This window comes from Argentina silus (genome assembly GCF_951799395.1).
Source record: "Argentina silus genome assembly, chromosome: 6".
NCBI classification, from domain to species: domain Eukaryota; kingdom Metazoa; phylum Chordata; class Actinopteri; order Argentiniformes; family Argentinidae; genus Argentina; species Argentina silus.
Genome location: NC_139660.1, coordinates 16,856,246 through 16,870,577, shown reverse-complemented (window position 1 = coordinate 16,870,577; position 14,332 = coordinate 16,856,246). Strand labels below are relative to the sequence as shown.

The 14,332-nt window shown below is 43.5% G+C and overlaps 1 protein-coding gene across 1 annotated transcript; it reads left to right on the top strand.

Moving 5' to 3' along the window:
* Nucleotides 1-1,690: 1,690 nt before the first annotated feature.
* On the top strand, nt 1,691-13,914 carry erich3 (glutamate-rich 3; the record flags this gene model as incomplete). Its single annotated transcript, XM_083672328.1, has 14 exons — nt 1,691-1,857; nt 2,746-2,839; nt 3,267-3,392; nt 3,682-3,753; nt 4,124-4,252; nt 5,490-5,648; nt 5,935-6,144; nt 6,328-6,505; nt 6,699-6,885; nt 7,101-7,357; nt 7,647-7,805; nt 8,039-8,527; nt 9,536-9,670; nt 9,893-13,914. The coding sequence occupies exons 1-14, from the start codon at nt 1,838-1,840 to the stop codon at nt 13,912-13,914; spliced, it is 6,237 nt and encodes a 2,078-aa protein (XP_083528454.1). The 5' UTR covers nt 1,691-1,837.
* Between the last annotated feature and the right edge of the window lie 418 nt (nt 13,915-14,332).

Below are 14,332 nucleotides of genomic sequence, written 5' to 3'. Positions count from 1 at the left end.
CAATACCAATCAAACTATTGTTTATATGACACCAGTCAAATATGTTTTGCATTTTATAGAAACATTTGCTGTATAGGTATCAAAGAGTAAGGGCTGTAAAATAAAAGGAGGCTGAATTAACAATTCAGGTATTTTAGTTCCATGCCAAACTCAGATGCTTCCAAATTGGTCCTGACCCCCACGTAGGTGTTGTAGCGTTATGTCCCTCACATCGCGCTACATCACCTAATTCAACTAATCTATAATTACCAAGACCTTGATTAGCTGAATCCGATATGTTAACGCTGGGCCCCAACAAAAGCACCCTCACATTGAGGCCCTATAGGCCGGGGAGGGAAGAACACTGTGTCACAATAATGAGCTACCAGACAAGTGTCTCTACAAAGGCCTAGGGCGCTATCTATTGGTCTAATGCTGCATTGCAATGGCACCTCTGCTCTCTGCCAATAGATGAAAGCCCTTAAAAAGAGTGTCGAGACTGTCAATTACGAGCAATGGTCGACAACCTTGATCAAGACGGACCAACACAATCTCTAGCTGAGACATCAAATTCCATTGTTATAATATTGTATAATTTAAATTTGAAGTTTTCTGTTAATAAAAGATCAAGATGTATATTCTATTCCTGATGAACGAGCTTCCCACTGCTGTCAGGACTGCAGAGTCACTACCTATCTTCTGCCGTAGACTGAAGACCCATCTCTTGACCTATATCTTGACTGTCCCTTCTAAAGACCTCTTCATCCCCACTACCCCTGTACAGTTTCTCTACTGTAGATAAACATAGTAATAATAAAAAAGAAGAAGTAATTCTTCCTTCTTCTTGCATTGTGACTGCCAATGACCCCTGGTCCTAGCAGAGATTTGTTTTTCTTATGATGACTGATGTATAGATGATTCACTTACTTACTTGTTGTAAGCCACTTTGGATAAAGGCGTCTGCTAAATGTCTAAAATGAAAAATGTAAAATGATGACAATGCAAATGCCACGGAACTTTTCGTGCCAGCATTTAAACCTGAAGTACCCTTTAGCCTTGGGGTCAACTTTGAGGAGAGTGAAGTGAACTCAGTGAAGCCAAAAAGCTTAGGCAATGTCTTGGGTAACATTAGCAGGCCTAATGTCTGTATGTAACGTAAGTAATGTTATAGTGATGGGAGATCCATGTGCTCAGTGCTTTTGAGGTCTCTCATTTCCACAAGGGGGCCACAGAGAGAGAGAGAGAGAGAGAGAGAGAGAGAGAGAGAGAGAGAGAGAGAGAGAGAGAGAGAGAGAGAGAGAGAGAGAGAGAGAGAGACTGTGCAGCATGTACATGTATAAGTGTTATTACTAAGCAGCTTACCAATTGGGGACATAATTTATTTTGCTAAATGTATTATGGTGTATGCATAGATTGACGGACATTGTATCCTTCCTTTTGTGAATAATTGGGCTACTAGTCAGACGCATAAACTCAAACGACCGTCATGTACATTTACATACCGTCATGCCGTTTTTTCTTTACGGTAGGCCTATAATAACAGTTTGAATAGTAACAGAAAACAGAAAACTTGCAGAAACAGAAAACAATCATTGTAAGTGGAGACCAGCCTCTTCGATAGCATCATCACATGACCATCCATAGCAACGGTGAAGGTCAGTTCCGCTTGGGAAGAAGCACAGCAGGTAAAGTACTGGTCCGGGGCGCATTTCCTAATCGGGCACTAGAGTAGCTCAGTAACTGGTGTCTAGTCTCTTGTCTGATTCTGAATTCTGATACGAATCCTGCGTATCTGTCTGAGCAGGGCTGACACTCTTCCGACAGCTCCGCGAATGAAAGAAAACTGCCAGCCGAAACCATGAGTCACCTCAATCCAGGGTATGTGCCATTCATCGTGTGTTCATATTAGGCTGCTACAGGTTGATTATGATGATGATGTACTGTACTTTATGCAGGCTACGGATGGAACATATGCCTAATATGTCTGTGCTTGGAAAATGATGTATTCATAGGCCTATTGCTCATTCTGGTTTGCAGTAGAAGAGATGTATAATTGAGTGAAATATGATGTACTGTGCCTTAGGCTAATAGTCTCAGTAAAAGTTGTTCATTTACTTATTTGTGTAAAATGAAACATTTCCAAGTATCTGAGATTTCCCATAAGTACATAATTATGAGGTTACTCAGGGAAACAATTGCTAGTGGCAGCCTAGGATGAAATACAGTATCCTTTTGGACATGCTCTGCTGACCTTAATCCGTTGAGAAATCCACTCTGATGGCTCGAAAGTAGGAGAGAAAAGATGCTTGCACAAAAGGCCGATTGGGTTAAGTGTGCTATCCATCCCCTCTAATTCTTACGGTAATCAGACACCGGTAATGGACCCGATAGTTGTGGAGATCTTGTTGTCCCACTGACAAACGCTCTAGGAAATCAAATCTGTGTTGGAAAAAGCTGAGCAGACCTCGAGTTGAACACATCCGATGGTAGACCTGACTGACACTCATGTTTCGTTAATTACTAAAACAAACTTGTAATATCCTCCTTTTGTTTGTGTGACATTTGTGCCATATCCAGTGAAATATAGGCTAAATGGAATAAATATTTGATTTATAGCAATACACTAATTTAATCCTTCAGATATTATAATATGAGGGTAAGGGCAATGGATGTTGATGGAAGTTCACTGAGAATTACCCAACAAATCTAAATGGACCAGTCAGAATATTTCTTTCAACATATTTTTTACTTGACCTCTTTCTTTAGACTACTTTCAGCCTACAACAGCCTCACAGACAAACATCTTACTGGGTACTTCAACAATACCAGGATCAGGAGACATCTTCAGAGAGTTGGACTGGTATGTCAAGGGCAGCTTTGGAGATATCTGATCAACAAGATTCCCCTATTTGTGTTAGCTCATGATAATGGATGATGCAGCGGTATGATAACTAGGCCTACAGTAAGAGTGTGGTAGAATGAAGTGGAAAAAGTAGAAAAATATGCACATCCAATTCATCAGGTGCAATCCCCCCCAAAAAATGTCAGCAAATCTGGTCTGCCATGGTGGTTTAATTATTTTTGTGCGTCTGAATTAAACCACCATGGGACCATTGTGGACATTCCTATTTTCTTCCTTAGAATTAAGTGGATATTACAAATAACAAATCACATCCACTGCATATGTACAGTACCATGGGGCATAATCTTTAATAACCATGCAATTCATTCATTTGAGGACTTCCCTGTACCTTGTACCACTCTATACCATCAATGTGTGATGTTAGATCACCAGGAGTGGGAGGATTGTCCCAGACAAAGAGTACAGAAACAAGCTGATCCAGAGGGTCCACCAGCGGCATGTCCGGGAGTGCCTGGCCCAGGCCATCTTCCACAAGGTGCTGGACATGGAGGTGAGAGAGACCAAATATTCAAATATTTCCAATCCTTTCAGATACTTTAAAGCGCTTGCTTGAGCCTGCCTGGACTGCTAGATATGCAGGATTAGGACCTTTGAGACTATTCCATTGGTTCAATTGCACCAGGCAATTACATTCAAGCCCAGATCATTGAAAATGCTATTTTAACTCAGGTCGGAAAGAGAAACATGACTTGGAGACCATCTCACTCATCTGATTGGTGGGTTCAGTCCGCCTCTGTGCAGTAATGCAAATATTATCCTGCTGTGTCTCTCCTATCCAGCGTGTCCATCAGATAGAGATCAAGCGGAAGTTGGAGGAGTTTGCCAGAAGGGAAAGAGTGCATAAAATCAAGGTGCATAATTGTATATACAAATATATACTGTAGGGCTGTGTATGATTGTGTTTGAAAGACTCAAAGACGACAGATAGTACAAGTGCAGTATTAACTATGTTGTTTATGTTTTTAATATCATATATACAAACAGACTGCACTGTCTGTCGTTTTTGAACTGAGTCTACCAAACATAATCATACAAAGCCATGCAGTAATATGATAAAAAAACAAAACAAACTGAACTGTTTGTAGGAGTGATAGACTGTTCCCACATGTTTAGTCAGCATACAGTACAAACACATGTTGATGTCTTTTTAAAAAAAAATTATGACACAGTGAGTACAGGCAATCCATCATACAGTAACCAACGTTATTGTGTTACTAAAAGGTGGATCGCTCCAAGAGGTATGAGGAGGACGTCATCCACATCCTGTCTCCACGCCCACCCACAGGCCCCAGGGGCTCCCACGCACAGCATTCTGGACCAGAGGGGGAGCACTCAGAATCCTCTGAATCTGTGAGTGGTCCCTCTGACGCATAAACAGGCATATGCACCAATGAGATCACTGATCATGACTGCAATAATGATTTCTCAAAAGCTCTCTACTGAGGCAAGATAATACTGTTTATTGTCTGGTATTGATGATGACAGACACACAGGGTGAATGATCAGCACAGAAATATCTGTTTGAATGTCAGTGTTGGCATTTGTGGTTTGTTTTTAATCTTAAGCATCCTTTAATTGCTCAAATGTTTATGCTATAATCTATCAAACAGAGCTGCTCAACCACACAAAGCCAGCCATCTCACAGTCCAGGGGCATTTCTTTCATTGCTATAAATTCTGGGGTGATGGATGTTTGTGGAGCTGATGAACTCCTTGTCTCTGTGTGCTGAGATAGGGTTGTGTTGACATTCTAGTCGGCAGGTTTGAAGAGGACTTCTGCCTGGTGTTTGCTCAGTGTCTTGTGTAAAAGTGTAGACTCTGTAGAGTGAAGTGGTGGGATTACCGGACTTTATCTCAGCTTTTGAAACATTAGATGTGTCAGTGTTAATGGCTGAATAAACACAAGATGAGGTGGAAACGCCTGACTGGGTTTCCTGGCTGTGATTGTTCTGTTTACATCTCAGCTCTTCTCCCACTCTGCAAACATCACAAGCCTGTTGGGGCTTGTTCAGTCACGACTCTGCAGTGGTGCTAAAGTATACTTGACTTTCCAATATCATGAAAAGGCAGGTGGTCAAACATTGTGAATGCACATAAGAACATGTTTCTATGCTTTCATTCTCACAACAATGGAGAAGGGTACCGGGTGTGAGTTGGTGACTGGAGGGTTGCTGGCATCATATATAAGGTGCCTACCACTGTTGTTGTGCCCTTGAGCAAGGCACTTAACCCCTAACTGCTCCAGGGGCGCTGACACTGACCTCCCTGGGTGTGTGCAGAGCAGGGGAGGGTGCAAAAAATACCACATTCCAACAATTGATTGCATGGCAAATAAAGCATTGTTTGTTTATGAGCATTTAAACATGGATTGGGAAATCATTTTGTTTTGGAAACTAAGCCTGTGCATTGTACTCTCCATATGTTCCATGGAGCCTCAATCAAATTATAATGCAATATGTCCTTTCATAAAATGTTTGACATATTATAATACATATATATATATATAATATATTATAAGTCTGACATATGCATATTATGCTGAGGAGTATTTTGCATTAGGATATATAGTTGGGTTGTGTGTCCCGCAGCCGGGCTCCTCTCGGCCCAACACTGCTCCAGGGAAGATGCAGAGGCCAGTGCGTCTGAAGCCCATCCACAGTAACAGCACCACGGCCTCTCACAGGCGCAACTCCCCTTACCGACGCCATGACTCCTCCAACGACACTGACCAGCACTTCAACTTCACTGTGAGACCATCAGGATAGGCTACCATATATCATTCAAACGCACGCACACGCACGCACACACACACACACACACACACACACACACACACACACACACACACACACACACACACACACACACACACACACACACACACACACACACACACACACACACACACACACACACACACACACACACACACACACACACACACACACACACACACACTACTTTAACATCACTGGCACACAAGCCAAAAAAGAAAAGTGAGCATTGTTATGATCATTTTGTCTTTTCCCCAAGATGGAAAAAGAGTCCAGAAGGCATTTGACCATGAACGAGTTTTCCCGTGGTATATCCCCCTACCGTCTTCCAGTCATCAATAACTTTGTCACCCCAGTGCCCCCTCCCACGAAGAGGAAAGACAGGGGTGTAAAGGGAACCCCCAACGGCACTCTCAGGGGCCGAAGACTGCGCCCCACAACAGCCCCCAGTGGCCCTGATATCACTGAGGTCTCTCTCTCCTTGCACCCCTTACTCCTCTCCCTCCATCCCTCTTACTCCTCAAATTACACTTGTGTCATATCTCCAATGTTTCATAATGATACAATGTACAAAAGGTTTTACATTGATGACAAAGATATCAAAAAGACATTACAAACTGTTGTAAAAGGTTAGGTGTGTGTTTGCCTCCAGGACGCACCACTGCTGAGGGCCTCGGTGCAGAGTAATGTATGTGTGAGCATGGTGTTCTTTGGGAAGACTGTCCACCTCTCCCATGACTTCATGGACTTGAGGGATGAGGTCAAGGTGTTCCAGCAGCACTGTGGAGGGGAGAACCTCTGTGTGTACAAGGGCAAGCTGACCGAGGGAGGTCAGTGACTCTCCATACAGACTGCGTGAGGTTATCATGTGGTCATACTAAAAAACTTTTTTTCTGTTTATTTAAGAATCCTGTGTAGAGGTTATATGCAGTTTGCATAGAAATGAAGTTGCATTACAGTTGTATTATTACATACAAAAATTCTAAAAATGTAATACAACCCCCCCTCTTCACTCACTTTCAGAGACGTTCCAGTTTGTGTCGCGGCGCCACCGCGGTTTCCCCTTCAGCCTGACGTTCTTCCTGAACGGGCTGCAGGTGGAGCGTCTCAGCTCCTGCTGTGAGTTCAAACACAGGAAGGGCTCCAGGCTGGGTGGCCGCCACGGACACTTCGGTTTCTCTAGCGTGGAGGGGGCCTCGCCCTGCTACAAGTAAGAGCCCACCAAACCTCCTGTTATGTACAGTATCACTGTTCAGGTTACTGTCTAAACCAAATAGGTCATCTGAAGCCATTTGAAATTAACTGTATATGCCATCCAATAATGGCATTAAAATCTATTTTTCCAACAATGGGCAATACTAAACAAATGATGGCCAATATCGATCAGTGTTGAGAGGTCCATCCATATCTGTGATGATTCTCCAGGTGTATCATAGCCATGGGGTTAGACAAGAAGCCCACCCCTCCTCCTAAGAGAGTCAAAGAGGACTCTGGGACAGATGCCACTAGCCCCCAGGACACTGTTAAGGAGGTGGAGGAGGTGGAGGAGGAGGAGGAGGAGGAGGAAGAGGAGACTGGAACAGACACCCGCTCTCAGGCAGAGCCTGAGCCCCCCCAGCCTCAGGATATGGAGACAGAGATCAAGGAAGACATGCCACCTGGCGAGGACAAACCCAAAGATGGTACCGTGTTCTGCACAGATCCAAACAAAAGAGTTGTCATTTTTGAGAGGATTTAGTAATAGATGTTCTGTATGGTAGATGCACTGTACTACTTCACTCTTGTGTGACCCAAATCATAGACATGATAGAGACTCGAAATGAAACACACTGTCACAATACAAATCAACAAAACAATCCTTTCATCATAGCTCTATAATTTTACGGTTTTCTAGCTGGCTGGAGAGCCCCCAAAGGTCTATCATTATTTTAGTGATCAAAGCCATAAGGGCCATTTTGTTTTTTCCAACAGACTACGAAGAGGACTTTGAGGCAGAGGATGAGGGTCAGGTTGAGGATGTAGCAGAGGAAGCAGACAAGAAAACTCCCCCTCCCTTCAGAGAGACAGAGCCCGAGCCAGAGGATACAAAGAAAGATGACCACTCCGACAGTGATGACGATGACAAAAATGGTGAGTGAATCTCCTTTTGAACAGTGAATTACCATCAATGTTTATTGTAAGGGATCATGCACAACACACTGCACCAGAGTGGAATGTAATGGAACAATCCAAGTATATACGTACATCCCAATATAACATATTAAAATCCATTCATCTTAGACCTTCAAATGGTTAGTAACCTATTTACAGTACTGTACATATAGTCTAGTTACCTTTCCTCGTTACCACCATCTTCCTTTTAGAGGACAGGAGGTCCCGCTCAGCCTCTAGCTCATCGGGCAGCGATGGGGAGGATAGTGAGGCTGAGGCAGAGCCCAAAGACGACCAGCCTGCCGATCAGCCTAAAGAGCCTGAGGAGCAGATAGCTGATCAGCCTGAGGAAGAGGAGGAGGAGGTGGTTCCCCAGGCTGATCAGGAAGAAACCACCACCACCGCAGCAGCAGCAGTAGCAGCAGCAGAGAAAGACAAACAGTCCACAGAGGACACCACCACAGCCGCAGACAGTAACTCTCCTACTCCACCCCAGACCACCACCATGACTGAGGACTCAGGGACACAGGACAGCCCTGGGGACAGTGCAGGGAAGACAGAACCTGAGATGTCAGATACCAGTGGGCTCTCAGAGAAGGAGGGGACAGGGGAGGATGACACTGCTGGAGGTATGGAGGGGAAGAAGGACAGTGATGCTAAACCTGAGGATGAGTCCATACAGGAGGAGGAGCCTGAGAGGGGTAAGTATGCACCGCCATACCCAGCAGGGTCTGGGCTGCAGGACCTCCTCACCTGAGTGAGAGCTCCACTCTGCCCCTCCCTCTGTGGAGCCTTTTCCATCATCAGAACTTATAATTATGCTTTTGATGAGGAGTTGCAGTCTAACAAAGTTAGTTACTCTCCAGTTGACCTGTAAATTAGTCTTATGAAGTAGCATTTGCAGGTCTATGAATTAGAGTCTAACACCTACATATTTAGTATTTTTTTATTCTGGTTCTGATAATGGAGAAGGTACTGAACTGTGTGCTTCTTATGGGCTTGTGTGTTGGACCTGTGTGTGAACTATTTTCCTCTCTCTCCTTTACTCCTTGTAATTGTGATGAGAAAGGAGAACAGCCAGGCCTGATTTGTTTTGCTTTCTTAATCTCGTCTGTGTTAAGTATTCTAATGTATGCCAGTATTTTTGGACATAAACATCGTAATATAGAGAACCTTTCTGAATTTCTGAACAATTACCCTTTCTCAAACTTAATATGATAAAGTTGAATCATTCTGCAGTATATTAACAACTTTTTATTGTACACTGAAAATACGGAGCATGTCATTGTGATTGCCTGTAATTGTTTTCTGTTTTGTTTACAGTGTTATGTTGGGCAAACAAAACACATCGCTTAAACAATCATTTACTATTATAATGTAGGCTAATTTCCACTTTCATAAGCAACATTAACTATGTCTCTGTATTTCATGTTGCTTGTTTATTCCATGCATGTTGACAATTTGCATGCCATGCTGTTTGTAAACTTTTCATCATTTGCAGTGAGTTTACACTTATTAAAGAAATACCCTCTCTGATTTGCAGTTTCATTTTTCTTTGTTCTAATGTCCAATCATTGCTTTTTGTGAACCATTGCAGTTAATTTGATGTAATGTTTTGCTTCTATTGTATATGAAGGTACTGTTTGTGCTCGTAAAGTTCATTCACTGCATACTTCACATCTTTGTCCCTTCACCATGCCTAACCCAAGCCAAGTCTGTGCAGGAGAAAGTGGCGGAGGCCATTTTGAAGGAGGCCCAGTGCAGCTCAGAGCCAGAGCTGAGTGACACAAGCACTGAGGAGGAGGAGGAGTCAACAGATAAGGCCAAACAACAAGACAGTGCTGGTAACCGATTCAGTTCCCCCCCCCCCCATTACATCATAGTTGTAACTGTACATTGATATCAGGGGCAGCTGGTGGAGGTAGAAAAATCTAGGAAAAATAAGACGAATTGTAATTGTAATGCAATGTCATGAGGAATGGTACTCATTACAATGAGCCCATCCTCCGATTTCTACCTCCACTGATTGATATTCATCAAAACTGACTTCTCCACTTTATCTGCAGGTGCTGCACCAGAAAAGGCGGTGACTTTCACCCTGCAGCGGCAGAACAGACTGGAATTTAAGTGTGAGGAGAGTGCAGTTAGTCCACAGGAAGTGACCTCACAAAGTGTGGTAGAGGAGCAGGAGGAGGTCAGCACTGAGCTGAAGAAAGAGGAAGATGAAGTTACACCAGAGTCTGACCAGAAAACTGAGGAGTCGGGTGCAAAAAAGGAGAAAGAGGAGGATGCAAAACTCAATATGGACACAGATGATAAAGAAGAGGAAGAGGAAAAAGAAGAGACAGAGGGGACAGAAGAGGCAGATACAACTTTAAGTCCTGAAACTGAGGACAAAAAGGTAGACGATGAGGCTATAGAGCTTCAGATGGACGAGCCAGTAACAGTGACTGATGCTGAGGCTACAAAGAAAGAGGAGGAGGAGGAAGAGAAAATCACTGTGGAGACTGACACTCAACCAAGCGAGACAGAACAGGAGATAAAAGAGACGAAAAGCACTAAAGAGGATGAGTCATCTGTGGAAAAACTTGTGAACAAGACTGAGTCAGAAACAGTAACAGTCGATGGAGGGCCTGAAGGGGCAGAGAGTGAAGAAGCAGAGCTGAAAGCAGCAGAGCCGGAGGCCCTTAGCCATGAAGACACATCTGTAATTGATACAGAGAGGCAGGGACAGGAGGAGGACACAGTTGGAGGCACAGAGACAGAAGTCACAGTCGATCATTCAAGCAGCTCATCAGAGAGAAGTGGGGATACCACTGTTTGTGCTGAAAAGAAAGCAGACAGAGCTGAGAAGGGTGAACCAGATGAGCTCATAAATGGAGACAAACACAAGGCTGACACAGAGGAGGTTATAAAGGAGGGTGAACCACAAACAGAGATTGCTAGGGAACAAAATGGAGATGAGGAAAATACTGTAGATGGTACGATAACTGATAAAGTTGAAGATGAAGTTAATATAACTGGAGAAGATTCCATAAAAGATGAAGAAAAGACTGAGGAGAATGTCGAAAACAGGGGGGGGACTGAAGAAGATAAGATAGAAGATGGAGACACAGACACAGAAAGGGGTGAGCTAAAAGAAGGTGGAGGCAAGGAAGACGGTGGGGAACAGACCAGAGAAGATAAGGATGATGAGAAAGATAGTGAGGGTAAGGGAGGAGAAGAAACAGTGAAAGATGGAGAGGATAACACAGGACAGGGGAGTGAGGGTGGAGAGACTGCTGAAGGAAAGGTAGTGGAGGGGGAAAAAGATGACGAAGAAGTTAGAAGAGCAGATAGATTTGAGGGAGAAGAGAAAGCTCAGGAGGCTGAAAATATTGAAATAGATGCAGAGGATAATGCAAATGAAGAGGGTAAGGTAGACGATGGTGAAAAGGTTGGAGAGGGTAAGGTAGACGATGGTGAAAAGGTTGGAGAGGGTAAGGTAGACGATGGTGAAAAGGTTAGAGAGGGTAAGGTAGACGATGGTGAAAAGGTTGGAGAGGGTAAGGTAGACAATGGTGAAAAGGTTGGAGAAGATAAAGCAGATTGTGAGAATGATGAAGATGAAAAATCAAGAAAAGCTGAGGAGAAGGCTGAGGAGAAAGAAAAAATGTGTCAGGACAAAGAAGAGAAAATAACAGAGAGCGAATCTGGAGAGAAAGCAGAGGACACAGACAAGGATGAGGATGCAGGGGACACTAGTGAATGTAAAGATGAGATAGAAAAGGGGGCAGCAACTGAGGATAAACCTCAAGAGGCTGAGATCAAAGAAGATGTTCTCGAGTCTGAAGAAAATGAAGAAAAATACAGGCAAGATGAAGAGAAAGATATAACTGATAATGGTGGCTCATCTACAACTGCTGGAGATGGTACTGAAGCCAGAGATGAGACCATAATCAGCAGGGATGAAAGAGAGACAAAGTACAGTGAGATAGATGCTGAAAACGGAGAGATGGAGACAGCCTGTGAAGCCCAGGGGGAAACCCAGAGAGAGGAGGCCACAAGTCAAGAAACCAATAATAAACATGATATGAATGAAGAGGGAAATACTGACCAAAAGGACACAGAGCCAGAAACAAAGACAGATGACCTAGACAAGATGGAGGCTAGGGAAGATGCAAAAGACCTGGAAGAAACAACTGACAAACTCGAAGACACAAAAGTGGATGAGACTGCAGATTCAGACACAGTGGACAGGGAGTCGAAGAATGATGAAGCTGATATCCACGTTAAATCACATCAAGGGGACCCAGAGCCAGTGAATACTGGGGTTGACTCCAAAGAGGAGGCTACAGCTGAGAAAGATGACCTCCAGGAGGCTGAGAGAGTCAGAGAATCTGAGGAGTTAGAGAAGGAATCTGAGGAGTCTCAGGAACAGTCTGAAGGAAACAGTCCGGAGGCAAAGGACAGTATTTCAGATGCCAGTGAAGATAAAGACTCAGATACAAGCATAAATAATTTAGTTGTCAAGGATAATGTTAGAGAGATTATTGTTGTTTCCTCAGCGTCCCAAGCCCAGGGTTCAGAACCCAGAGCCATGGAGTTAGAGGATACCGAGCTTGAACCAGATATGACGACAAAAGAGAGAACCAGACGTAGAGAGACTGATAATGACAACAATGGAGTTGACACTGAAGAGCCCAAAAGGGGAGAAGAGTCCACAGAAGAGGCTAGTAAGCCCTCTGAGGAGGGAGCCAGTGTTGTACTCAAACCCCAATCAGAAACACCACAGCTAACAGACAAAGTGGTAGATCTCCAAAATGAGTGTAGCGCATCCGGTAAAGAAGCTAATGTACTTGAGGAAGATGTTGCAACTGTGAGCCATGCTGTAACCCCGGAGACCTTGGAGAAAGAAGATAACAGAGATCTTGTTACCAACTGGGTGAACTTACATCAAGCCTCAAAATACTTTGAGACCTTTGTTGAACCCTTAGATGACTTAAAGGGGTCTTCTGACAATGCAGCCAGTGAGTCTACTTCTGATGCTAAAGCAATAGAGTCAACACACATGACTGAGCAATCTAGACCTGAGAGTCCTAATGGAACGACCGACCAGAAAGCTGATAATGATATCAATGTTGAGAATGAAGATACAGAGCTAAAAAGGGATGAGGATGATGTCAATACAGAAAATGCAAATGTAGAGCTGAAAAAGGAAGACCCCATTTTAAAAGATGAAAATGAATCAGACAATAATACCAAAGTGGAAGCCATCCAATCAGATCTCAGAAGCATAAACTCTAGAGATGAACCCAGTGAAACTGGGCCAACGAAAGACATGTTAGAGATGAAGGAGGAGACTGAGGTCGCAGATTTTAAGACCGCTACCGAAACTGAACACAGTAGCAGAGAGGACATGGCCAGGCTCGTGGAGGAAGGACAGAGTTCTTCAGAGGAGCCCCGGGGAATGACAGGGACACCTGAGGATGACAAGGACAAAGATACAACATCACAGGGAGAAACTGATAAGCCAGACATCTCCAAACCTGATATTGAAAGCATAGCAGACAGCAACCATTCAGCCGTGAGTGTCAGACCAGAGAATACCAGCGGGAATCCGGCAGGGACTGAGGAGACCAAAGACATGTCTGGGTCAGATGAGCAACAAACAACAGTTGAGGAGATAACCAATCTGCAAAAACTTTCTAAAACTGAAGATGAATCACAGGAGCCGTCTGAAGAGAGTCCAGAGCATCACTCAAAATCGGAACTTAATGGCATGACATCAAGAGAATCACAAGGCGCAGATACCAAAGATACTAAAGAACCAATAGAGCATGAGAGCACAGAGGTTACAGAACTAACATACCTTACAGCAACTTCTAAATCTGAGAATGGGAGCCAAGAAGACTCTCAAAATGTACAGCTTAATTCCAAACAACTGGATGGAAGCAAGAGTGGGGGCAACAGAGAGCTACAGATGCTTGGTGACATCCACACACTCAGTAAAGAGCAGTTGAGCACTTTCTCTGTGGAAGAGTCTACACTGTTTACTCGCACTTCATATCCACTGTTGACAACTGCAAAAACAGACAATAGCTATTAAGACTGCAGACTGGCACAAAGGTAAGTTCATTGTTCAATTTTCAAAACTATCTGTTCATCTGAAAAAACAATAGTAAAAGAAAATGTAATGTTTTTAATGAAGTTTGCATCTACTGTTTTATACAGCACTTAAGACAAGCAGGTGACTGGGTGATGGTCTGGAGGGACATTTATTCGTCATCACATTTCCCAGAGTGACATTCTCATGCGATATGACTTCAATACTTCGGACTGTCTTCAGATCCTGTAGATATATTGATTATTTTTTAACTGAGATCAAGATTGTAGTAGACTCTAGCACAACTGTGAATAGATGTAATAGGACTTTCAAAGAGAATTTATGGATTTACGCTTATTACCAACAAAGGTACAGTAGCTGTGATATGATATGAGTGTGTTTACACAAGTTTGGATTGTAG